The sequence below is a fragment of the Pleurodeles waltl genome, chromosome 3_2 (genome assembly GCF_031143425.1).
Source record: "Pleurodeles waltl isolate 20211129_DDA chromosome 3_2, aPleWal1.hap1.20221129, whole genome shotgun sequence".
NCBI lineage: Eukaryota > Metazoa > Chordata > Amphibia > Caudata > Salamandridae > Pleurodeles > Pleurodeles waltl.
Genome location: NC_090441.1, coordinates 29,835,324 through 29,861,505, shown reverse-complemented (window position 1 = coordinate 29,861,505; position 26,182 = coordinate 29,835,324). Strand labels below are relative to the sequence as shown.

Sequence of the window (26,182 nt, the reverse complement as noted above, 5' to 3'; positions counted from 1 at the left end):
ATCACCGTTGTCCAGATCTTCACCAACAAAAGGGTGGGCATTGCCTCTTGCCCCACCTGGACACTCCTGCGTGAACTGGACTCTGTCCCCTTCTTTAATAGGTTCTCTTCATCCGGAATCCACCGTTGGGTTCCACCGGTCTGGTCCTGTTCTTGCATTGTTCCAATTCTAAGTCCCCATATAAGCCTATGGAAAGACCAGGTAAATTACCTCTGCTCTCCTGGTCGCTGGTGGTCTTCTAGATACTCACCTCTTGGGGTTCTACACTCTCCTAGCTCTTGGCTAACGACTCCATATCCTCTGGTGCGGGCCCATTCTCGCGTTCCAGTATTTTAGTATATGGTTTGGCCCCCTTAAAAAGCCTTTGCTATTTATTCCTATTTCTGTTTTTATGCTGATTCCTAGTAGGTAGCAGCTACCGGGATGTCTGACTCCACGTCTTCAAACATTGAGGTGTGTGTTGCCCCTTCACAACCACCACCACCAAGGACAGAGGAGGCAACAAACACATCAGAAGATGAAAACATGGAACTGATCACCTTCACACGTAAAAGTACCCGGAAGCACTAGTCCCTGCCACATGGCCACCTATTACCAAGGTCCTGCGCTTCATAACATGCCAGTCTTGCAACAACTGTACTCAAGCACTGTTCTGCAAACCACGGTATATCTTGTCAGCCTGCCTTGTGATTGTCTCTCACTAACTCATTGTCAAATTCTGTCCCTCTGCACTGTCTGACACATCACCCCAGCATGTCCAATGAATTGTCCTTTAGCATTTGTGTAGGATCACAATGGAAGATGTCACTATAATGGACTCACAATCATGGACAATGTACATATAGCACTACAGCACTTTTCAATAAATAGCACTTACACAACCACTTTGTCTCTGTGTGCTGTGACACATTAACTGTGCAGTAGACCACTGAATTTTACCTCCTGTCAAATTACATAGCTTGTCAATACAACTGTCCTGAAATAATGTAGTCTGCTAACTATGCACAGTGGCCTGGATTCTACCATACTCTGCCCTTCCTGAGGGTAATATCGGATGAATTGAGAAACTATACACCATAATGCTGTGTTGGACAGAATAATGCTTCCTCAAGGGACATCTAAGCCATAAAATAGTGCCTGTAAAATGTTGCCTCCATGCAACACTAACACATATAACATTGCCCGCAAATCTATGCGAACAGTCACCAAATTGCATGAATGGAGGTGTCTGAGTTTACATTCAAATTAGTAATCATGCTGAACAGTGTAACAAATGATCTATGTCAGTCATGAACACTATATTACAAGAGTGCTTACTGCCACTCACCTTATAAGGGTTTCCTTGAACATCAGACTGCAGTCAGACATAACACAGTGTCCCCAATACTAAATCTGGAAGCACTGTATGTGACATTGAAAACATACTTATTGAAAAAAACATTTTGGGATCCATAGTAACTGTGATTGGTGGTTGCAATGAATGGTCTAATCTTTGCAAAGTAGCTTTGGGGTAGCTGCCAATGTTACAGCTCATTTGGGATTTGTTTGTAGCATAGGACACAAATTGTAATACAAAAGAAATCATGTACACTCATGCCAAGGCCCTGATCTACAAGCATGTCACACATACTGTAAAGGGTTTACTACATATTTATTAAACTGTAAAAACAGAAGAGAAAACTCGGGGAAAAGCCTTACCTACCCTAATCTACCCTAACTACTCACTACCCACAACTGTCCCTAACTAACCTAAGCTAAACTTACTTATCACATTTAACGAAACGTTCTAAACATCAACCCCGCACTCCCCTTATGAGACGGGACACATGGAGGACAACAGATACTAGCCCAAACACATACTATCTTATACTAAACAAATATATATTTTTTGTAATTTTTTTATTTATATACATATATATATATATTTTTTTTAAACACACAAGAACCCCAACATTGCCATTGCACCCACCCACCCACACTCAAAAAGAAACAGTACAAAATAAGCAGGACCCCCAACCCCCCACCCACTAACACTAACTAAACTAACAGCCTATACTAACCTAACACTAAGCCCCCTAAACCCACAAAGTATGAGAATAAGGAAAGAGGAGGGAGGGGAGGGAATCATGTCTGTCAACATGTCTATAGGTTGGCCCTCCGGAGGGTCCGATTGATTACATGTCGCACCTCCTGCCGCAGTCGTCTCATTTTACGCAGGACATGGTCCAAATAATGCTGCATCTCACCAAAAGCAGCAGGGTCAATAGCTGCAGCTGGGGTGGTCTGGGTGCCAGCTGAGGAAGTGTGGGGCCCTGTAGTGTCCATGGCTGTGGGCTGCCCTGCAGGTGGTGCTGTGCTAGGGCCTGGAGCATTTGCTGAGGTGGTTGCCGCAACGATCCCAGCTGTTGGTGGTGCCACCTGGGTGGTAGTGGTGGTGGTGCTGGTGGTGGCTGTGGTGAGCAAAGAAGGGCCGTCTTGTGGGAATGCCCTCCAGGCTCCGGAGGCCCGTTCGTGCCGGTATCTGCGGGTCATTCTTCGATACGCAGACTCTACCTAAGTCTGTGCTGATACCTCATTGCCCGCCTTTGAAATTCCCGCACCTGGATGGGTGTCATATTTGCAGCTGTGAAGACAAATAGAAAAACTAACATTATGAACTGCATTGTGTGAAATGGCACAAGAAGTAAATCAGACAATACATCTACTGTACTTGTAACAGCTCATATCATCATACAGATCATTGATTGTCCCGGAGGAAGTACATGGCAGACCAGCCTACAAAGCTTCTATCACACATAGCACATCCAAACCCTACAAGATGGATAACAACTGACATGTTTTTGGCATCATAGTTCTGCCATTTGTCAGCTAACAATCATGCAGCACATCCCCCGCCAATGCCAGGGCTACAAATGTCATTGTACGGGATGGAAATCTAGGGCCAGTTGTAAATGGACTTGCTAGTATAGTATAGTACTCATGTGGGAAAAATGAGTGTGTATACTAGGTTCAGACAAAAGATCCACTGATTTTCATGTCTGTGTACCAAACTTGTATCATAGTCCTAGGTACACTATTCACAAACCCATGCCTGTGTTTGAGGGTGGGGGGTGGACTAACAACTAACAATTGCAAACAACATGGACACCCAGGAAGCTTAGGAAAGCTGAACATGTGTTTGGCTCTACACACACACCACAGGTAAGGTGTATCTACAAATAGGAGACAGCAAACCCTTGACCAATCTCAGCGCCACACATGCCTGGAAATGCAGACCTTTGTCCACATCATATACTTCCAGTAAGCCATGACTTACAACAAATACAGACATGCAAGAACACCCCTGGCCATGAGTTGCATGCACACCTAGGCCATTGCACTCTAGTGCCACATACTCGTAGCACTACATGTGGAGCTACATGCTGCTAGGAAGTTCAACCTACAGTTTAATAAGTACATTAGTTAATTGGGAAGCAGAAGTCTGTGGGTAAGCATGTAGCAGCCCCATTCTGGGAGAATGTGGGTCTGACAGGCTGACTAAATCACAGATTAGGTCCAGTGCGACTCTTGCTGAAACAAGTGTTATCCACATGACTCCTCCCCATTCACATTGCGGGGCCTACAGGACTGACCAAGAATCCCTAAATAAGACAAGAGGATAAGGATTGGCCAACTCAAAGATGGTGATACCATGAAAACCCACTCATGGAACAAAACAAATGATTGGCCAGCGCATCACACCTTGCTATGTGTTAAACACACAGGAGTCAATCACCAGCAAACACAACACATAACAGACATATCAACACTTACTGGAGTTGTCTGGGGCCTCGAATGTAGCCTCCTCACCAACAGTGTAGGGTGCGGGTCCACCTGTAAGGCATGGAAGGGAGAAATGTGCTAAAATTCTGTGCACTGTCCACCAATTCCAAAGACAAATACTATGTGTAAGATTACATAAGTAAGTAAAGCCACTCAGACATGATGATACTGCATCCGATATAGCATGGCTAACATGTACATACCATGGGTCTCCTGTGAGTTTTACACACATATCTGCACACATGCAGTGGCCCTAACTATCACGTGGTGGCAAACATGCTCCTTCATTAGTGAGCAGACATAATAATGAAGTGTATTCGTCTCATCATGTGTATCCAAGAGAGTCATCCAAAGCCACTTTCCTTTAGGAGTGCATTACCAGTCAAACAGCCATTGTGCCCATGACAAATTTATGACACACAGGTACAATGTACAGAGGGGCAGGGACAGTTGTAAGCCCTCATGTTGTTACAGTTTCTTCATTTGATGTGGCACAGCTATGATGAGTTGCACCAACCATAGAGATATGAACCCATATGCATACCTTTTGCCAGCCATCCCTAATTTAAATGTGGCACTACAAACACCAAATACCAGTCTAAGATGTTAGCTGAGGGCAGCTTGAACTTGTTCCCTATGTCTCCAAATCTAGATCTGACATGTATCCGAAATGACGAAGGGCCACAATAATCCCTAAGATTTTTAGAATTTCCGTGATCGCTTTCCTTACACACTCACCAGACACACATGGGACATATGTTTGGGCCACATTGCTATCATCAATTGACGTGAAGCCTGCACTCATTTTCAGTCTCATGTAGTGTTTCAAAAGTCAGTCCAGCTGTTGCATCAACAAATGTTGGGAATGATTTGGAAATTCTATACCTCACAGGCAAATGTGACTTATATCTAAACATAATTGGCTCCTGATTTGTGTTGCTGTTTGACACAAAGGCGGCACAAACTTACATTAAGCAAAAGTATTCAGTAAGTTTTCAGAGGACTTGCTTCCTAACAGCTAGCAAATGTGGTCCTTAACATAGTGCATAAATGACCCTGTATGTTTCCAAAGCATTCCACACACTCAACAACATTACCTGCAGATATTGTACAAATCATATGATGTCACTACAGAGCATTTAATCATGCACATGTACATGATTTGTACTCACCAACAGGGCCACCAATCCCAATGCCCAGGTGGTCCAGCAGATCTTGCTCCCTGGAGATGAGGTCAGCCCAGCAATGCTTCAGCTGATGGTCATTCCTTGTCTGATAAATGCGTTGCAGATGATGCAAGACCTTTCCCCACCAGAGCCTCCGTGCCTCAGTGTGATACCCCTGTATCACCCGCCCACCTGCCTCAATCATAAGCGGGAGGAAATGGCGCATCAGCCATATGAAACCACCAAGCTCCTCCCCACCCATCTTGCCAAGATGAGGCCTACCCAACATCTTAGCAGAAAAAGGGAAATAGGGGAGAAAGGGGAACAATGGAGAATAGGGGGAAAGTAGAATATGAAAAACTTAAACTAAACAACTGAAACAGCCCAACTAGACCCAAACTATAACTACCCACAACGGACTCCCAAAAACAACAAAGACAATACAATACAACACAATTGTACACAATAAACACTCAGACAGGATACAAGAACAATATTTTATTCACAAAATGACAAGAAATGGACCACACAGGAGACAAAAGCACAATTTAACCAGACAAAACTCTCAACACAGCCACACAGTCTAGAAGAATCACAGACTGCAAAGTGAAAGTGAAAGTCATCCCACTGTACATAATCTGTAAACAGGATATCCTATTACATCACTTCCTGCCTAAAATGGTGGCCGTTTTTATCGTTATGCGTCAATAAAGTTTGATGCATACAGTCTGGGCGTCATATTTTTCGATGCACAGGAGTAGAAATGAGCCTGCATCTAAATATTTGGAAATAGTCTAACACTTAACCAATTTTCTGAGGTACAGTGTGGAAGAGTCAATTGTGTTTTCAGGGCATTATGGGTCATTTTTCGGGCATAAGCGTCATTTTTTGATGCGTATGCATCAAAATTTCAGGGCATTAACTGGGTTTGGGTCATTTCACCATTTTAATGTTATGTAACATTTGTGACACAACTGAGATAGGCTGATTGCACCCACTTTGGTCTTGACGGTGTATGAGCACATGTGAGACATCATACTACTGCGGACCATGATCCGCTACTTCATTAACAGTATTTGCAATCTTGGCTGACGCACTAGATGGCCATATGTGTGGCCTACATATATGTATTGTACAAATTGGGCATATTTGAGTCAGGAGAGGATAGCAATGTGACGCACATAAGTACAATACCTCAATGCCTATGGCTCAATGTGTGTGCATTGGCTACTAATGTCGTTGTTGACCCAGTGTGTGTGCATCACAAGATGCATTATTGCACATATGCTTGTATGAATGTGAAGTCAATGTGTCCAAACCTTAGATGCAAGTCAGTGCTGAAATGAGAGAGGACATGTGTTAGTCATACATGTAGCAACATCAGTTGTGTGTACTTCCAAGACTTTGGGTAACGTAGACACCACAAATGACAAAGCATGCACCGGATAGATGGCAGATGCTTGTTCATGTCAATGGTCCAAAAGTTGCCCATCACATGTCCTGCCTGGAAATTTGGATACTGCTTCCTAGGCACTTGTTGGTGAACCCACGGTGAGTCAGGCACATGTACAGACTAAGTGGGCACCATGTTTTTGACACGGAAAGCCAAAGGTGAACCACAAATGTAATATGACGCCACAGTTGTGGACATATGACTCAGCCACAACTCTCCTGTGGCAGTGGTGGACCAGCAGATGAGGCAGCATGTGGCCACATATTTCCAGTGATCAATTGCACAGAGGTGTCTGGTTCATGTGTGTGGTCCAATGTTGATCCTGAATATTTTTAGGGGTCTATGTTGTCACACTTACATCCAGGTCCCATCATGAGTCAGTGGCGGCTATTCCTGTATCTACTGAGTATCCTTCGGAGATCAATGGAAGTAAAGCCAATGAGGACATGAGAACCTACATGGGGATGGTCCCACCCTGTCACTGCAGACGTGTTATGAGACTGTCAACAGGGCAACCTTGGTGTGATGAGTGAGATCATATCTCAGGAGTCATGTTTCGGCAGGTGTCATCACAACATTTGTACACAGGTTGGCCTGTAAAGTTCCCACTGCATCTGGGATCATCATAGCCTCTGTGTTGATTAATCTTGCAGCTATTCTGCACGCACAGGCCATCAATATGTTGTGAGCAATCTGATTCAGCGTGTGAACTGTCATGGTCCTAACATATGTGGAATTTTCATGCACAATTTCAGAGGTTGCTGGTTCTGCTGGAGGCACCATATCCAATCCCTGCATACGGCCCTGGTACACTGTCACACTTTGTCGCTCATGCATACATGAGACCCAGACAAGGGATAGGCCATGATTTGGGTATTTGGAGACAAGTGCACAATTATGGTACAATAAAAAAGCAGATTAAGCTATACAATGTATTTGTGTATGCATTGAGGAGGCACCTGACAAAATACACCCGGAGGAATGTGAGGGTTGCGAAAGCAAGTATGCTACATATGTAGCCACAAGGAACCTTTAGGGTAACGCACAGACAGGTGCCAGTCAGGCTGACAGGGTGCAGGGTCAATAAGGATCCAGCAATTTCACAAGGTACATACTCAGTGGTCTGACTGAGACTGGTCGGATGAAGAACAAGACAGTTGACATGGAAAACTGTGTTTGTCCGGTGTTTTGGAAGGTGACACATAAACCCAAGGGCTGTGTCACACAGCTTATTTTTCTAGCAATGCATAACAGTGTAATTGACAAATCTATGCTGTTCCAAGCATCTGCAAGGGCAGTGCATGTTCAAATGGGTGGTCTGCATGGAGGTGCTCACAGGTGTGTGCTGCATCAGTTTCTCACAAGTCCTGTAGGTGAGATTTGAGTTCAAATGGCCACCAGTACCTTTCACATGGGAAGCAATCTACAGCTGATAACAGGGCTTAGAAACTACAAGCCAGTGCATTATTTGACCTGACGTCCATGCAGTCAGATGTACTAGGACTATGGCATACCATACGAAAGGGTGAAGCACACTGGATTACTATTGCTAGTCTGTGTGTGTGTAGAGGAGGGAATATCTGGGTACACATATTACCATTCCAGGGACCTCTTAAGACAGGTGGGGTGAGACCAGGAGCATGGGTGTGTCAGGAGTTAGGGCATGGGCTGACATGTACATGGCATGTCATGTGCGCAATGCTTGTCATAGGTGTGGCACTTTTGCTGTCTATGTTCTGCTTATATGGAACTCTAGTCACAGATAGTCCTTGCAAAGATAGGTGCAGTACGACTTACTGCTGTCAAGGGTCTGGTCATACATTCCTGTTACCAATGCAATAGCACATCCATTGCCTCATGTATGAAGCATTTTTTTCCCTTATTGACTGATGGTGTCTTAGTTATGTGCCATATGCTGCGATGAACCATGTTGCCAACATGTATGTGTGAAATAGGTGTGGTCCTCTGCTGTTGCCCTTCAAAGGTGAAATGTACAGGATACATGTCATTTACAGTGTGTCTGTATGTGACTGTTGTATAATACGCATCACAATTGCTTTGGAATTTTCTGTGTCCTGATCGGTATGTCAGCAATGTTCCATGGGGCTACACTCTTATTCTGATAGTTAGAGATAAAGGTGAGCAAAAATGATTGGCCAGACCATGACATGGTGATTATTATCAGTGTTTATTTACATATGTTGCTACAGTGGTGATGGTGAGTTGTTTCAAAAGAAATTGTTCACAATATGTTGGCCCCTACGCAATCCAGCAGCTGTGTTTTATTTTTCCCCCTGATGCTGCAGGCCAGCATCCTCCTCTTCCTCCTCTTCAGGCATTTGTGGCTCTAGTTCTAATAGGGGAATGTTCCTTCATATACAATTGTTGTGCATGATGGCACATGTTAAAATGATCTTAAAGACCATTTCTGGTGAATATAGGAGGCTGCCACCAGTGATGTCAAGGCACCTGAATCTCAACTTGAGGATGCCAAAGGTCCTCTCGACTATGGTGCATGTCCTCCTATGTGCCTCATTGTAGGCACACTCTGCTGCAGTGCTTGGGTTGCCAAATGGTGTCATAATCCATGGCTGGATCCCATACCCCTGATCAGCTGAAAGAGAAAATGATTGGGATCATGTTGACGTAGCTTGCCCCATTCATATCACCTTGCATGGCAGTAGTTGTCTTGTGTTGTCTGTGGCTCTTTTGTGTTATTGTGTTGATTCCTAGGCTTCTAGGATGTACCATCTGCATTGGGTTGTTTCCTTGGCTGAACGAGTGTTTGCCTGCTGACCGGTTGTCAGCAGTATGTTTTGGGATTTGCAGTACAGTGTGCACTCCCTAGCACTGTGACTTGTGATACAGGTGTCCGTGTGTCTTCACTGGGGGTGAGATGATAGTTCCATACACAGTTTCAAATTGACAGTGATAGTAACACATTAGCATTTATGTACCCTGGACATCCCATACCTTTAGACATATGCAATGGATTAATTTAAACATCAGTGAGACGCTTACATTTTGCAAGGTGACAATTAGCCAAACCTCTCCATACGTTGTGATCATTCACGTATTGACATTAGACTCTACACTGATTTCAGATGTGTGACACGTTCACTGCAGACCTATCAAACATGGCTAGCGGTGTCACAACCTCAGTGTGTTCCTGTCCACATGTTGCTGTTGTGGTGTATGTGTTGTGTGTCCTAGAGGGTTGCTGTGCTGTGTGTACATAAGTAGGTTTCTGTACTTACCAACAAGTAGTCCATTGCCATATTGTCCATCCTGGAAGTGTTGATTGATGGTACTGTGATGGAAGATGAATGAGTCATGGACACTCCCAGGATACTTTGCCACAATACTGGTGATCAATCCTTGGTGATCAACAATGGCCTGCACATTGATGGAGTGTGTGTGCTTCCTGTTGCGGTATAGGTGTTCAGTTGCATGAGGTGGCACAAGGCGTACATGTGTGCAGTCAATGGCACCAAGGACGTGTGGGAATCCATAAATGAGATAAAACACCTGTTTGGTCTCCTGCTGCTTCTGCGGTGTGTTTGGGAAGCAGATGTGGCGGGGTGTGAGTCCGATGATGGCATCCAGTACTTTGGGCAAGAAGGCGGAGAATGATGGCTGTGATATACCGGCAACCAGGGTGACGGTGGTTTGAAAGGAGCCACTTGCCAACATGTGAAGTACAGCTAGCAGCTTGGTTTCTGTTGGGATGGTGTGGGGTGTCAGCAAGCTGGGTGCCAGCTGTGGCTCAGTGTTGCGCAGCAGCTGCTGAATGGCTTGCCAGTTCAACCTGTACCTCTGGAAGATGTCATGTTCCCTGAGGCCATGAAAGGTTGTCCTGGTGCGGAATATCCTCTCCTGCCTTCTGCGTTGCCTTTGGGGTCCCTGCTGGTGTTGTGGTAGCTGTTGTTGTTGTTGCTGTGCTCTGCGTCTGCGTTCACGCTGGATGAGAAGCACCTCCATGTCTCCCTTTTGCTGCTCTGCTGTTGCTTCTGTGTGTTCTGATTAAATACAGGTGTGTTTGCCCCATTTTAACGCCTGCCCTGACCCAGGCGTTAATTTTATACGCTAATCGGGTTGTGCGTCATTTTTTGACTCCGCCTCCCGGCCGTGCAGGATTTTTGCCTGGAAGCATAAATACGACGCATGGGCGTTTAAGTGACTTTTTGGACAGGAACACCTACTTTGCATATGATTAACGCAAGGCGGTTTTCCGCATCCAGAAAATGACGCACACGGCGGGATTTTGAAATCCGCGGGCTCGGGCGTCAAAGTTAAATATGGGGCAAGGTTTGCGCTGAATGTGCGTCCAAATTTTGGATGCACGTTCAGCGCAGAGAGAGCATAAATATGCCCCTAAGTGACTACTGTGGTATTGCAAGTGCTTCACACTCCTCCTAGATGAGTCGTGGCTGCTCACCACAGCTGATAATACACAAAGGGAGAGTATGAGGGAGCGGGAAAGGACACACGCCGTACTCGACTCCCCAAACATAATACTAAATCACAAAAGAGAGTACGGGGTTTTGGCAACTATAAGTAGATTGATAGTGTGCCAGTTGCGACACTAGACCAGTCTTGTACCTCGACTAAAGGTAAAATGTGGATGGAAAGTGGGGTGGTATGAGGTCTGTAGAGGAGGATTTCCTTTACGGACTAGGTGGTCTCACACACTATATAGTGTCATGCTTCATCATATGACCACCTAGCCCCACCCAGGTAGGACAATACCACCTGGGCGGACTCAACCTCACTGTTAAAAGAACAGGAGGGAGTGCGTAAATTAATTTGATTTCTGGAAAGAAGGGATCCAGCTGTGCTATGGGAATAAAAACACCTACTCAGATACCAGGGTGAGTTTAATAGAAGGTTCTGTGTGGTGTGATTAAAAGAAGTGGGGAACCAGTGTGAGAGCAATGACTCACAAGGTCACCTATCTAAAAGAAGTAGCCGACATGTTTCTGCCCTTATGATTGAGCTATGGAGGGTCTCTGGGCATTCATCAGGGCGTTGGATCCCTGTTGCAAATGCTTATTGCGCGCTGCAGAAATAATCGCAGTAGGAAAAGGGGGGAAAAAAGGGAAGGGCCTACCTTAACCAAGGGAATACCTGGGGAGGACCTACAATAAATACAATAACATAAACAGACCAAAATTGACGGTGAGAAGATAATCCACAGCAAACCACAGCACACGTGACAAATTTCATGCAGAACACACGAGTACTGGTTGCAATAAAAACGGTCGCAGCAATGCTGGCTATGCAAGGCGAATAGTAGGTCAGGGAAGACACCACAGCTACCACTAGAGATCCTTGGCTTCCTGTAACACTTACTAATAAGGGTTACCTAGACCTGGTATAAGGTGCTAACACCATAGGTGTCTACCACACACCAGGCCAGCCTCCTACAAGGACAAACCTGGTTGGTGTATCCGACCCACACATAATGCTTTTTGGTGCTACTCCTATGTAAAATCTTTAAAGTACATGTCTCTGGATTCCTTTATTGAATTTTTGTCGCTTTAGTTTGATTTTGAATATTAATGATTATTCTATTAGTCTAATTCTGTTTGGAAAGTTTATTATTTTTTATTCAACTTTATTACTGTTTTGGTACTGCATAAATATTTTACACATTGCTCTAAGTTAAGCCTTTCTGTTCTGAACCATAGCTACCAAGGGGTTTAGCTCAAGTTTATGTAGTGACTTTGAGGGTTCACCCTGACACAGGTCGTAATTATTCCTTGAGCTGGGTAGTCACCCACCTAAAAAATTATTCCAAGTTCTTACAGTAAATTTGAAAAACCCACCAGCATGATGCAATTTCCAATTCTCAAAATTGACCATTAGAGCTTGTGGCCTCTCCTTTGGGCTTTCAGGAATAAAGAAACACTAACAATCTAGGATGTTTGTGTGGATGGGAAATCGCAATAGCATGGTTGAAACAGTTGTATGCGACAATATCGAAGTCAATAATATTGTCCTGCAACAGTTTTGGCTTACAGTATCCACTACCAATATATTATTAAAGTCAGTAGATGGAGTTAAGGTAAGTAGATCTATAATTCCTTACATTTGCTTACATTAGTGATAAATTAGTAGTCTATATTGTGGCGTAGATATTTGTCAAGGCCTACTTTATTGACCTTGATATTGTGACATACAAGTGTTTGTGGATACTCAAATACCCCTTGCTGGTAGTTTCCCACACAGGAAACACATATAGACTTACTCCTGGTATGTAGTTTCCCACTCAGGTCAGAGTAAAATATGTTTCCTGGTGTATGGGGAGAGGTCTGGTTGGAACCAACAAAAAGTTAAAAGTGCAAATGCACATTGGTGTCACATTTACAAATGAAAATAGGGACACATCAAAGAGCACAAGTCCTGTGATCACCAAACTGACCACCATCACCTCCAAACTGGAGATCTGAGTGGAGTAATTCCCACCTATGAATATCTATCAGATCTTAAAGACTGACTACATGAGCCTTAGAATAAGGGGTATCAGGTGTGCACTGAGTTGCTTCAAGAGATCGCCTGGACCACTCCCACAATGCTCACAAACCTAATCCACTTTCGTTCCCGCCACCTCTATTCTTCTTATTTCTCCATTTCATAGGATCTACCACTGACACTGTTGTTGAGGAGAGTCAGTGTGGCGGGCCTCTCTCACAGTCTTTAGCGTAACCTCGGCCTCTTACTTACCTCTCTTTTGTACTATACCCTCTCTTCATCCTACCTGCATGAGTATCATTGAATTTGATACTACTACTACTTACTAATGCTACTACAACTCAGAATAATAATATTAATCATCATAACAACAATCCTTATTTCAAAGGTGCGTAAACTTCTTTCAAATAAAATATTTTGATCTTTAGAAGTAGTGATCTAACTTCTGCTACATTTATCAACCGAGCATTTTGCTTACCTAAACTCGTACAGCAGCATGGAATAAAACATTTTCTTTTACTCTCCACTGAAAAGAAAATGCTTATTCTTTATGTTGATGATATGTATTAGAAAACTGCTAATATTACGTCAAAGATGTATACAGCGTTCCTGTCTGGGAAGCGGGGCTGCTTTATAGGAAGGGTATTGTTGCTGGGCTCGGGGTAAGCACTGATGAATTGTTTTTCATTTCAGGTGGGGCAGTGATAAAATGGGTGCGGAACTACTTTTGGGTAATCCTGATCTTGTGCATCGTATTGGTCTCTGCCATCATCAGCATCATCATGGTCTGCGTGTGTAGGACCCAGCTCTACAGAGGTGAGTGTTTAGAGCAAGTGAGCATAAATTTACCAGGTTAGTCCATTGCTGCCATGTTCCTGCCCTCAGCATTTATATATCAACTCATTGAATTCTGGAAGTTGTAGTCATGGTTCATCTACATCCAACCAGGTGTATCGCTTGTAGAGAGCAATGGTCTGTAGATGAACTGGAATATGGTGTCCCTGATGGCATGGAGCCATGGGGTTGCTTTAGCCAATATTACTTCTTATTCATATAGGCAGTATATATATGATGCACAGTGTGCAGAATATATAATTGATATGAGGAGATATAAAAGCTGTGAAAATATATAGAAAAAATATTTATATGTTTGCATCTTTTGGTGGATCTAAAGCACAAACCGAGCTGACTAGCAACACAGTGCTGCACAGTGGGTGTGGCCCGGTGGCGAAACAAGGGGGCCTGCGGGGAAAGGTCAGGAAGGTCAATCTAGTGGGAGGGTTGAGAAGTTGGACTATCTAGGGTAGTGCACTTTGAAGAGATGAGGGATCCGTTTGTTCCTGAATTATAGAAGGGTTAGTGCTGTTCTGATGCCAGAGGGGATGTTGTTCCAGAACCTTAGGATGTGGCTGAGAAGGCTGTTTTTCTTGTTTTCGCCTTCCTGCAGCGTTTAATTTCCAGTCTGGTGATGTTGAAGCTCCTCATTGGCACTGACCTCCAGATAGATATTGTAGGTTTGTTCAGCTGGGTTAAGAGGGGTCTTCGTGTAGCATTGTTTTAAAACACACACACTGGGAAAAGAAACACAGTTGCACTTCGCGATGAAATGCACTGACATTGAGAAACTGAATATACGACTCACAGACCGAGACTGAAAAGACTAACACACAATGTAACAGAATTCCAACATCCACATATTTTCATGGAAGGTTTTCAAACACAACTTCACAAGGATGCCTAGAATGACAAAGACAATGTCCCAACGGCAACAGCAAAAGGCCTAGAACCTGGTAAATTCAGTACTATATATAGAAAATAATAGTGAATGCCAGTGGGGTAATGCAAAATGATGGAGCCCTCCCTCCAGAATGTGATGAGAGGCCCCTGAGTCTCCCAAATGTCACAGATATTCATTGCCTATGGCCTGAGGGGGGCTACTCTGAAGAGCTGGGGCCACCAACACTCCCACCACCCCAGCCTCAGGGGCTGCAGGGTCCTGTGTTATGCCCCTGGCGAATGTTACAGAAAAGTTCATGTCATCAAGGACTGCAACGGTCCATTGATTGGCTCATGTACTGTGAAACAACACATCTCGAGCTGCGCCTATACTACAAGAACTACATTGCCTCCCTGTTGCTAGCAGACTAGACACTACAATCTGGCTAACACACTGCTCCTTTTGGAGGGCTAGGCACAAATACCTTCAGCTCCCAGTCAATCATTAGTATACCTCCTGTATCCATGCTCAAGTTGTCACCCCTGCCCACCAGGCTCCATTATAAAAGGCCCAAAAATTGTGTGGTCTTGTGATTGTAAAGTGTGAGGTTTGCTACCCCATTCCACACCTCAGAATGAGGAATACCGTGCCAGTGGGCACATGTTAGTCATCCTTAGAATATGCATTATTTGCCCACCTTTTGCTTGACATGGCAAAAATCAAGCCGGCAGAAACTCAAGGGATGTGCAATCTCCATCAGGGTTGGAATCCTGTTTCGGGTGCAGAGAGACATTTGTGCTGGAGATGGGATTTCCTCACTAGTCACAATCGAGTTCTTAGAACTCATGAACTAGGAGAAACTTTTGGCTAGCCAGGTGTCTTACAATGAAACTTTCTAACCATAAAGCTGAATAGCTTGAGAAAAATTGAGTTTCTCCCCTCCTCTTTAAATTAATCCTCATTTGTTTTCCTCCTCTCTCAAAATCTTTCTCCTTCAACCCTTCTTTCCAGGACTCCCATCACTGTGTTGTCTGTACTCTGGAGCAGCAATGTATTCAATATGTGTTACTTTATAAAATAGCAAATATCTATCTATCCATCTATAAATATATATATATAAAAAAAAACTAAGGCCCTTATTTACGGATTGTTAGTGCCACTTTAGCGCCATTAATTTTGGCTCTAAAACAGCGCTAACCTAACTCTATATTTATATTTTGTCGCTAGGCCCGTCTAGCGTCAAAATATTGGAGTTAACACAAGGTTTAGGATGCGTGAAACCATCTTGCGTCAATGAGATGCAATGTAGGCGTTTCCGTCCTAAATACAACACTAGTCCCCTAGTGCTATAGTTATCTCCAGGCGCAGAAACGACGCTCAAGGAAGAGGCATGCCTTGATAATGGTGCTAAGCCCACTTAGCGCCATTATTTAACGCCTGGGTCAGACCAGGCGTTAGGGTGCAGGTAGGCCCATTTCCATGGAGGAACACCATGGAATGGCCACAAAGATGCCCACCCCTAGCCTCAGGAACACCACCACCCACACCACAGAAGGGGTACCCCATCCCAGGTAAGTTGAGGTAAGTTTAATTTTTGTAAGTACCATTGGGGGCCACTTACAAGGGTCACTGGGTATGTGCACTAGTCCCCTGTGGTGGGCATTGAGCTGGTGGTAATGACTCCTGTCTACACTTACTCAGGAATCATTTTTTGCCTGATTGGGCATCAAAAAATGACACTAGGCTGGTTAGCGGCATATTTTTTGTCACTAACCAGCCTAAAGCCATTTTAGACCCACTAGCGCCATTTTCCCTTACGCCATCCCTGACCTGCTAGCATCTTTTTTTTTAAACGCTAGCCATTCCTTAGCGCCATCTTGCGTCATTTCATAAATATGGTGCAAAGATGGCTCTAAGGAATGGCGTTAGCCGGCGTTAAGAAAAATGACACAAAACTGCGTCAGCGTAGTTTTACATAATTTTTCATAAATATGGGCCAAAAGTTTTATTAAGTTAAACTCCGTTTTTGATTTCCTTGTTCGTGGGGAAGGGAGCCTAGATCACATTGCCTTAATACAACGCAAGTTGCGATGACCACAGTACTACTTTAAAGTTGATTTTTGCAGATAAGCAACACTTTATTACCCAGTTATGTCTGTTTTGCCTCAACAATAATTAATTTCTGATGTTTTGAAGGTTTCAGTCAAAGGTTCTCAAAATCTTTCACTGTGAGGAGGAAACACGAAGGAAAGCAGCATGCTCTAACCTCCGAGTAAGTAGATCTGCTGAATATATGTGCATTGTTTTAGTGATAGAGATAGTGACAACAACTCCTTGACTGCACTTCAATAAACGATGAGGAGGGTATATTTATGTATTTAGTTTAAAAAAAAAGAATCTAAGTCTGTCAAGAGAGCACTGTACAATAGTCAATTCACATTTGAAGAAATAGCCAATACAATGTAAACACTTTAGTTTAATTTTGTTTCTATCAAATAAAAGAAAACAAATGAAAAACGTCAACATAAAGTAAATCACGTCAGTTGCATTCACAATGCTATACAGTAGCAAGACTGTAAATTAAAGGAGTTAGAAATTCATGGAATTATGGTGGCAGAAACAGTGCTTAATTTGAAAATAAAAACGTGCCGGTGCCCAGAGCAATCCTCTTAACCGCGTGACTGCTGCAATTAAATGTGCGAGCATGAAATACCGAGGCAGCGTAATCATTAAGCCATCTTGGGCCTCTTTAATCCATTTACTGCCACTCTCTGCCCCTTCAACTCACCCATGCAGCTTTCTGCTCTCTCTTTTTGTGACGCTTTTTTCGTTTTTCTCTTCCTCCCTCTTTCCCAAACGTGTCTTTTGGTCGCAATAAATGTTTGAGGCAGAAAATCAAGCGCCGGCCCTCAAAAATAAGTGCCGTTGCTCAGCACCAGAAGCACAAATTAAGCACTGGGTACAAAGGGTATTTTACCACCAGGGATCCAGAAGAGCCAGCACCATATTGACCTCATTTCACTTCGAAGGGTGTCCATGTTTTGTTCACCCACCTTCAGCCGCCTGACACCAGCCTTTTGCATGCTGAGAGACAGGCTAGATCTCAACGTTAATGTGAATAGAATAAACTACAAGTACCAGAATCCAGCAGGATAATATCTAAATAAATCGCATGGTTTGAAGGCAGTCCGACCAAGTTTTCAAGGTTTATATTTGATGTACTTCAGTCCAAGTATTTTGTCTTTGAATTCTGGAGTTTTCAGTCTTGTTTCTTCCAATTTAAAACGGGACTACAAGTCCCACAATTAAAAGGAAAAGACGTGTACTTGAGCAGCACATCAGGCATAAACCAGTGGTGCAGCTGGTGCAGTGGCACTGGGCTCCACGGCCTGCAAGGGACTCTGCCCTGTACAAGCTGCAGGCATTTTAGAGGCCGCCCGTTCAAATTTTGTTAAACATTGAGCCTGCCTGAGACCTGATTCTGTGTTTACTCTTCTGGGAGGGTGACAGGACGAAGGGAACAAAGGGAGTAGATGAGAATTGGCGAAGAGAGAAGAAAGGATTGAGAGAAAAAAGGGGAGTAAAAAGACAGAAAGGAGAGGAGAATGACAAAAGCCAGTATGGTTGAGAGAAAAAGGCCATTATAATGAGCAAAAAAGGCAAGGGGAGATGAAAAGAAAGGGGAAAGAAAACCACATTAGAGAGAGAAGAAATGAAGGAGATAAGGACCTGCGAAAGACAAAAGAAGGAAAGAGAGACGCATGAAGGGGATATGGAACAGGGCATAAAAGGGAGGGAAAAGTAGGGAAGACAGAGAGAGGTGAAAATGGGGACGCGAGAATGAAAGACAGAAACAATGAGGAACGTGGAGACCCACCACAAACAGGGGCGCAGCTGTCATGAGTGCAGCAGGTGCAGTGCCACCGGAGTCCAGGAGTGTCAAAGACCTGCTTTACCCAATTTATATCTGTCTATGTAACACCGGCCTGGGGCACATTTTACTTGTTTGTATTATGGCCTAGGATGCCCAGGCTTCACTGCTGGTGTATCACATGATTTTGGTCCACATGGCTACTCTGGCTGAGGGAGTTTCCTGGTACCAGAGTGTTTTCCCTGTCTCCACTGTGCCACAGAGGCCCAGGTCATTGCCAACTGCTTGCACTTGCTCTGTTATACCGTTCACTTGCCTGTCGCTTATCTACAGCACTTGCGCTGTAGATAAGGGACCTGTTGTAGATTGTTTGTGAGATTCAGCCAGTCATTGTGATTTGTGTATGCCAGTGTCCTTTAAAAATCCTTGGTTGCTACTGCGCAATCTTACTCTTTGTCCCACCTTTTTTCTTTTTTGTCTCCTCCCGAGAGATCGGATAAACTAAATCGAAATACACTGTTCACCATTTTAAGATGTGTTCAGGGACTGCTTTGATCTTTCATCTGGAGCACTAGAGAGGAGTGCTTGTCATACTCATCACTGCTGTAAACAGGGCTGTAAATCTTATCTGGTCACATTTGCTGTGCATTCAAAGACTGTGAGTGTTGCTTGTTATTTCTGCCCTCCTCCCAGCGCTTAGATGTTTTTCAACCTAAAGCCACCTGTATCTTGAGACCCAGCTGTGGGCACTGGAATGGGCTTCCTGTTGAAGATGTATCAGTGCATATTACCAAGACAGTGGGTAGCGCTACATAGTTGTCCCAGATGTGTGTTCACAGTGCTGGCACAACTGTTTAAAACAATGTGCTCCTCCTTCGGCAGATGGTGCCCTTTCGTTGAGCCATGAATCCCAGTGGTATAGCCCACACACAAGTCGTGACTGCTCAGATTCAAGGGGCACCCCGTACACATTAATTATGCTAAGTGAGTGCTGCCACATCATCTCTCAAAACCATTTGTCCTTTTTATGGGTTTTGTAAAAGGGCCAAGGATGTCACACTCATTACTTTCTATAGTGGCATCTGTGATACCATAAACCATGGCGCTGCTCTGTTTATGGTAACTGCTGCAGTTGACTTGAAAATTGCATCCCAGCATCTCTCATCGTCTGCACATTACCGCATGATTGAGGGCTGTCTAGCCGGCAGCCCAGGCAGATTACGCTGGGTGGAGAGGAACAGATGCCCACTGGCTGCAGGGGCTTGGTGACCAATGAAGTTCATTCAGAACAAAAGCACGTTCAGGGGAGGGTGAGAGGCCCTCTCTCAGGGAAGCCCTCTGCAGCTGTCTCCTGGTATACTGAGGTAATATCACAGACTCTAGCTGAACCTTGCATCCGTGTTGTCAGCTGTCCAAGCAGTCCATATTTGAGAGGCATTTATTTACACCCTCTCCAAGGCTTTCCTTTTTTTCCCCCCAAGATTTGCATCCTTTTTTAGCTCTGGCCTTTGTATGCTGGAGGCTTTCATTTGTGTATACGGACTTCAGTGCCGGTGACCTTTTCATGCAAGAATCTACCCCTCCATGTTCTCTTCTCTCATACACACATGGCGGCTGGTAGGGTAGAAAAGCACACAGAAGCAGAGGAGTCTGCTACCCCGAAGTACTTTTTTTTGCGGTTTAATATATTGTGCAAACTCAACCCATTGGTAATGGAGCGCTTTACATGAACACCAGGTACTTTATACAAGGACACATTCATTTTTCGTATGCGTGGGGAGGTTAAGTGATTTGCCCAGAATCACAGGATGATGAGCTGATGGCGAGACTCAAACTTTCTTCCCCAGCTCCAAAGTCGGCAGCTCTGTCAGTTACATCCTCTTTAGAAAAGTTATTTTTCCCTTTCAGTTGCGCTTCTTGTGGTACATCCCTGGTGAACCGTGATATCCACGAATGAGTGGGCATTCTTGAAGAGAGTATGCAGTTTAAAAGAGTTAAATACAACAAGTGCGTAAGTTGCAATTCTGCAACAGTCGTTTAATTTAAATGCTTGTAATGTTAAGCTGTTTTGAATTTATTACACACCTTTTCTGTTTCTAACCTGATCCTATTTATTTCAGTTTGATCTACAAATGAAACTTGTTTCTTTTCTCTGTCATCAAAATGTGTGGTGAATTATTTGAAGTAGGCCATTCTGCTCCCACTGGGACTGCCCCGTTTCTTTCTTGGCCTACATCGAAAAACATTGGGCAGGCTGGTCAAAAAAACTGCCTGAGGTGGCCACCCTAGCTCCCAACATTTGACTTCTGGTGTAATGTGCTATGTTCTAGTGCTTCTTACTCAGCTATTGATAAACTTTCTGCTGTTTGCTGGTACAACCACCTTGGACCTAACACAGAAATGTTTGGTGGGCCTATCTATGTTCACAAGAAAACCATGCATAGATTGGAATGGCTGGATCAGTGACCTGCAGACAAACTATTTTTTTAGATTGAAGTAGCCCTTACTCTGAGCAGCAGCCAAGATACTCTGAGATGGCCAGATTTTCTTTGCTGTTCTCTAATTCAAATGTTATTTTTCACTAGCACTTGGAGCCAAAGGGGAGAATTCATTGATACGGTCCATGCTTATCTCGGTCATGTTAACCTAGAATGTTGAAGTGTAATCCAAAACTGTTGATATATGAGGTTGTCCTATAAACAAACTCTGTGTAGCACAAACAAACAGGTGCCCAAAGATAGATTTAAGATGTTGTCAGTTATAACGCCAATAGCTCTAACTCTTGCAAAGGGAGACCTATTCCTGAATAGCAAGATGCCTGATTTCAGTTTTATGTGTTTTGGTATGAAGAGTTGCATAGTACCGTTTTGCAATTTTTGTGTGTGATCTTCAAGTGAAGATTTAATTAGAGAACAATATGGCCAATGAATTAATAGTAACAGAAATTAACCACGCAATTCATTTGCCGCCTCAGAATCATAGAACATTCTCTTACATCACCTTCACAAGCACTCTCTCTTCTGTTACATTCCATGAATCTTGTCTACAGTGTCTTTGGTACTTTCCATTCCATGTCATCCCATCCCACTTGATCTCTTCTATGCCCCCACTCTTGTACTCCAGGCCATCATAACTATGATACTTTCATCCCCATCTCCCATCTCCCAGTAATCTGTAATGCCCATCCAATATTCCCACATCTACAATTCCAATACCTCTAAGTGTACCTTTTATCATCTCTATATTATAACATCAGTCCTTTCACTAACCTCCAGAACATCCCTTCCATTATAAAAAATAAATAAAACTAGAACAAATTGGGATTACTTTGATCCCACTTTTATACACAGCTTTTAGAAAGGGGATGTGGATACCCTGACTCAAACTATACACTTGGTTTCTGTTGTTTTTTCAATTAAATATCATACTCACGCTGCTCTCCAAAAACAGCAGGGATCTCCAAACTTTTTTATAAGGTATCCAACCTTTTTTATACTGTTGTAATAATAACTATATCAAATGAAATTAGATTAGTGGTCATCATATCCCAGGTTACTACCAGCACTGATCACCACAGTGCATTGCAAGCGATAATTTAATAAAAAATGTGTCAATAAGAAAATATTTTTCATAGGTAATGCATAACAGCTATGACTGCAATGCCTCAAGTACAGTGGTCTTCAAACTTTTTAATGGTGTGAACTCCCAGTGGAAAAAAAAATAATCAGGCCCCCTCTGAATGTTTCACAATTATTCTATCAAGTTGGCGATGCTTAAATATGTCTAGGCTTATTTCAACATTGCAGTTAAGTTCTGTTCGCTTATTAAAATGTTATTCAAATACTTGCTTGCTAAACATATTATTCTGGTCAGGCAGGCCTTACTAATGTGTAAAAGTATTCACAGTGTGATTATTAGAAATTGTGGGGGGTGAGAATTTTTAATAATATTTGGAATCCCTTCCTTTTTGGCACAAACACCCAGCTTGAATATATATGACAAAAGATGTTAGTAATGGCCCATTACAGAGCGGTTTACTGCCACTCATTTCCACTTCAAAACAAAGCTCTTTTAGCAGCATAAGGCTTCTTTTTGCTAGAGACTGGTGTCCCCCCTGGGATCACTTGAGGCCCCCCTAGGGGGGCTTCCCCCCCAGTTTAAAGACCCCTTCTCTAGTACCAAGATAGTACCATCTGTAAAAAGTCTCCCCAATGCCACATAATGTATCACTTAAATATCAACATAGCTTCTGTCTCAAGTTTGTTAACCACTTCCTAAATAAGGTACCTATCCCTCTTGATCTTCCTTTCTATCTATTCTATGCAGCTCTCATCCCTATATATCCAGCATGCCACATAATTCCACTACACAAATACACTCCACACCACATATTGTACCCCACACAATTCCACAACTAACAATTGCATGTATGCAATCACCTCTTTACTTTCTTTGCACTTCTTTATCTGGGCCATGCCTTGGCCTCAAAGTAGTCACAATTGCCTGTACAGTGCCCTTTAGCCTACAACAAGTGGCTCCTAACCTGCTCGGAGTGGCCCATGCTCTGCCTGGGTTAACACTGGCCTACAGGCAGTAGCCAACGGTCTACAAGAAGTGGACCTGACCCATCAATATTCATGAGGCAGGTTGCAAATTGCTGACCCATTCCGAATGGCTACAGTCACAAGGATGGTGGCCTGCTGGGGTCAGCAGATCACCATGTCTGTGACTGCTTTTTAAATAAATCAATGTTTTTTGTAATTCAGTCTGTTTTCCTTAAAGGGAAATTGGATGCAGTACGAAAAAGAAAACTGAAAAGATTTCATCTCATATTTTAAGAGCAGGTAGATGTCCCTGGGACCACTGCCTGCTCTTAAAAAATGTTTGCACCCCCATTTGCAAATGGGAAGGGATCCCTTGGGGACCCCTTCCCATTTGCGAATGGGTCACCATCAACTTGAAGCTGGTGGTAACGGCAATTGTTTTGCAACCGCATTCACGGTCGCAAAACAATCATACATGGCCCTGCAAGTTGCCATTAGGAAGGGATGCCCTTGGCATGCCGCTTCCTAATAGCGAGGAAGCAATCCATATTTTGTGAGTCGGTAAAAGGTTATCGACTCGCAAAATAGGGATGGTACATGGCAAAAAAGCCTTTTACATGTAAAAGAACTTCATACATTTGGTCCCCAATTTGGAGTCTGTTCGAACCTCAACCAGATGTATTTCTTCTGCCCTCATCCATTCATTTACCTCCTTGGTCCACAGTTTTAATACTGGGCCCCTACCTTGTTTCCTATGGATTGTAATACATCTTTTGGCCGAAAGTAACCCTGGAGCTGTCAGAAGGTATTGCATGCACTTCTGCTTTGGACAAGAGTATAACTCCATCACACTATGTTTAATCTCCAAGTTAACTATATCAGCGAATACTCCTTGTAATACAATGACCACCATTCCCAGAACATTCGTACAGTCCTGCATGACTAAATCATAGGTAGTAGGTCAGCCCCATCTGATTTACATCTTGGTTGATTTGCTAACATAGCTGGATATTTATTTTTTCCAATACATCAGGTGGGTGATATGTTCTGTGTAGATATTTAGGGCCTCATTTAGAGTTTGGAATACAAGTACTTAGTCACAAATGTGACAGATGTCCCTTCAAGTGCATTATTTCCTAGTCCCCTTGTAATAAGGTGGCTGAGATATCCATCATACTTATGATGGAGTAAGCCATCTGCCAAGTGCTGAATCAAGCCCTTAAGGTAGATGACCCCACAATGTCACAACTGGGTTAGCTCGAGGCTTTCCAAACATAAGCCATTAACTTGCTCCATTCATCATCCATAAGCATTTTGCCTTAGTTTCTATCCCATATACTCCTGATTTGTAACTCCTGTCTCAGGTTGTCCTCGCAGAGGGACTTGCATGCAACAGACAGCGGGTGAGCCTTTGAGTTGACGCTTGACCAAATCGGAATTCCTCTCTTAGATGTTGGGGCTGAGGATACCTTAACACTTCATCTGATTGCTATTTTATTTCAATTGTCACTGCCCCATCATTTGTAAAACAGGCAATGTAAATAAGCAAGCTTATTCCTCTGGCCTCTGGGTTATGTCTTATTCCACTACTCCTGACAATACTAGGTCAAAGGAAGGAACTGTTACCTGGCCTGTGGAGGTATTCTCCTTTCTCCTTCGCCTCACTCTCTGTAACCTGCCATGATTTGCATATCCTCCCTTTCCAGCCCTTGCTGGACAGGCAACAGTAAAACATTTCAGGTAAAGCATCAGCTCAAGTAAGAGCTTGCTTCTCAGATGTGACTTCTTAGACCTCAGCCTCAGCTATGCCTTGTGGGATAACACGTCAGTGGTCAGGATGCATATATCTAAAGGAAGCTTAATGTGCTACCTGTGGTCTCCCAGACTCCACATTGGCCTCCCCTTAAGAGCATTGTTAGAACTGGGGTCTGTAGTTGCGGTGCTTTGCACCCTGTCCAAGCAGGGACCCTCACTCTAGTCAGGGTAAGGGAGTCACACAGCTAAGATAACCCCTGCTCACCCCCTTGGTATCTTGGTATGAGAATACAGGCTTTTCTCATAGGCAATGTGTAAAGTATTTGTACACACACATACAGGACCACAGTGAAAACACCACAAAATGACTCGGCACCAATTTAGAATATTAGCCAATATTTATCTAAATAAAACAAGACCAAAACAACAAACATCCAACATACTCAAGTAAAGATATCACTTTTTAAAAGTTGAGATGAGTCTTAAACCATAAGAATCAATGATTGTATCTTTGTAGCACAAAGTACCTGGGATGCCTCAAAAACAAAGATGATGCGGGCCACAGGGGAGGTCAGGTGCTGAAAAGCACAGTGGTGCAACAGTTACCTACTGCACAGGGAAGGTGAGGCATCAATTCTTTCCTTGCATGGGAGGCGATGTCTCAGTTCATTATGGTAGGGGAGGTGATGCGTCGCTTCTTTCCTTGAAGGAAAGACGATGTGTTGATTTCCAGACATGCAGCCTCAGTTCGGATGATGTGTGGAAAATCCAGACAGTCTGGGTTCATGGATCTGCAGTGAAACAGGCACTGCGTCGATTCTCCAGTCGCGAGATAGGCGATGTGTCAATTTTTCAGCCATAGCTGGTCAGTGCGTGCATTTTCTCCTTCAGGTCACTAGTTCATACTTCCAAGGGCCCGGGGACTGGAATTACCAACTCTTGGCAAGCCAGAACTTTGAGCACAAGAGCCCAGGCACTGGCAGATGAAGTCTTTGATGTCCCTGAGACTTCTTAACAGGAGGCGAGCTCAGTTCAAGCTCAATAGGAAATTACACTTAAAAGATATTTCAAGACAATCCTTATGTTACCTATGGGAGAGATAGTCCTTGCAATAGTGAAAATCAGATTTAGCAGTGTTTCACTATCAGGACATGTAAAACACACCAGTACATGTCCTACCTTTTAAACACACTACGAGGGTTGCCTTGGGCCTACCTTAGGGGTGACGTATATGTAGTAAAAGGAAGGTTTGGGCTCGGCAAGTGGGTACACTTGCCAGGTCAACATGGAAGTTTTAAACTGCCCACACAGTCACTGCAGTGGCAGGCCTGAGACATGTTTGCAGAGCTACTCATGTGGGTGGCACATTCAATGCTGCTT

At 43.6% G+C, this 26,182-nt stretch overlaps 1 protein-coding gene across 1 annotated transcript in view; it reads left to right on the top strand.

Annotated features, from left to right (window-relative positions):
* Positions 1-26,182, top strand: part of SCIMP (SLP adaptor and CSK interacting membrane protein) — a 151,182-nt gene that overhangs the window by 92,784 nt on the left and 32,216 nt on the right. The window contains exons 2-3 of the mRNA XM_069226666.1: positions 13,609-13,731; positions 16,829-16,904. Coding sequence (XP_069082767.1) covers positions 13,609-13,731; positions 16,829-16,904 — 199 coding nt within the window. The remainder of the gene's footprint in view (positions 1-13,608; positions 13,732-16,828; positions 16,905-26,182) is intronic.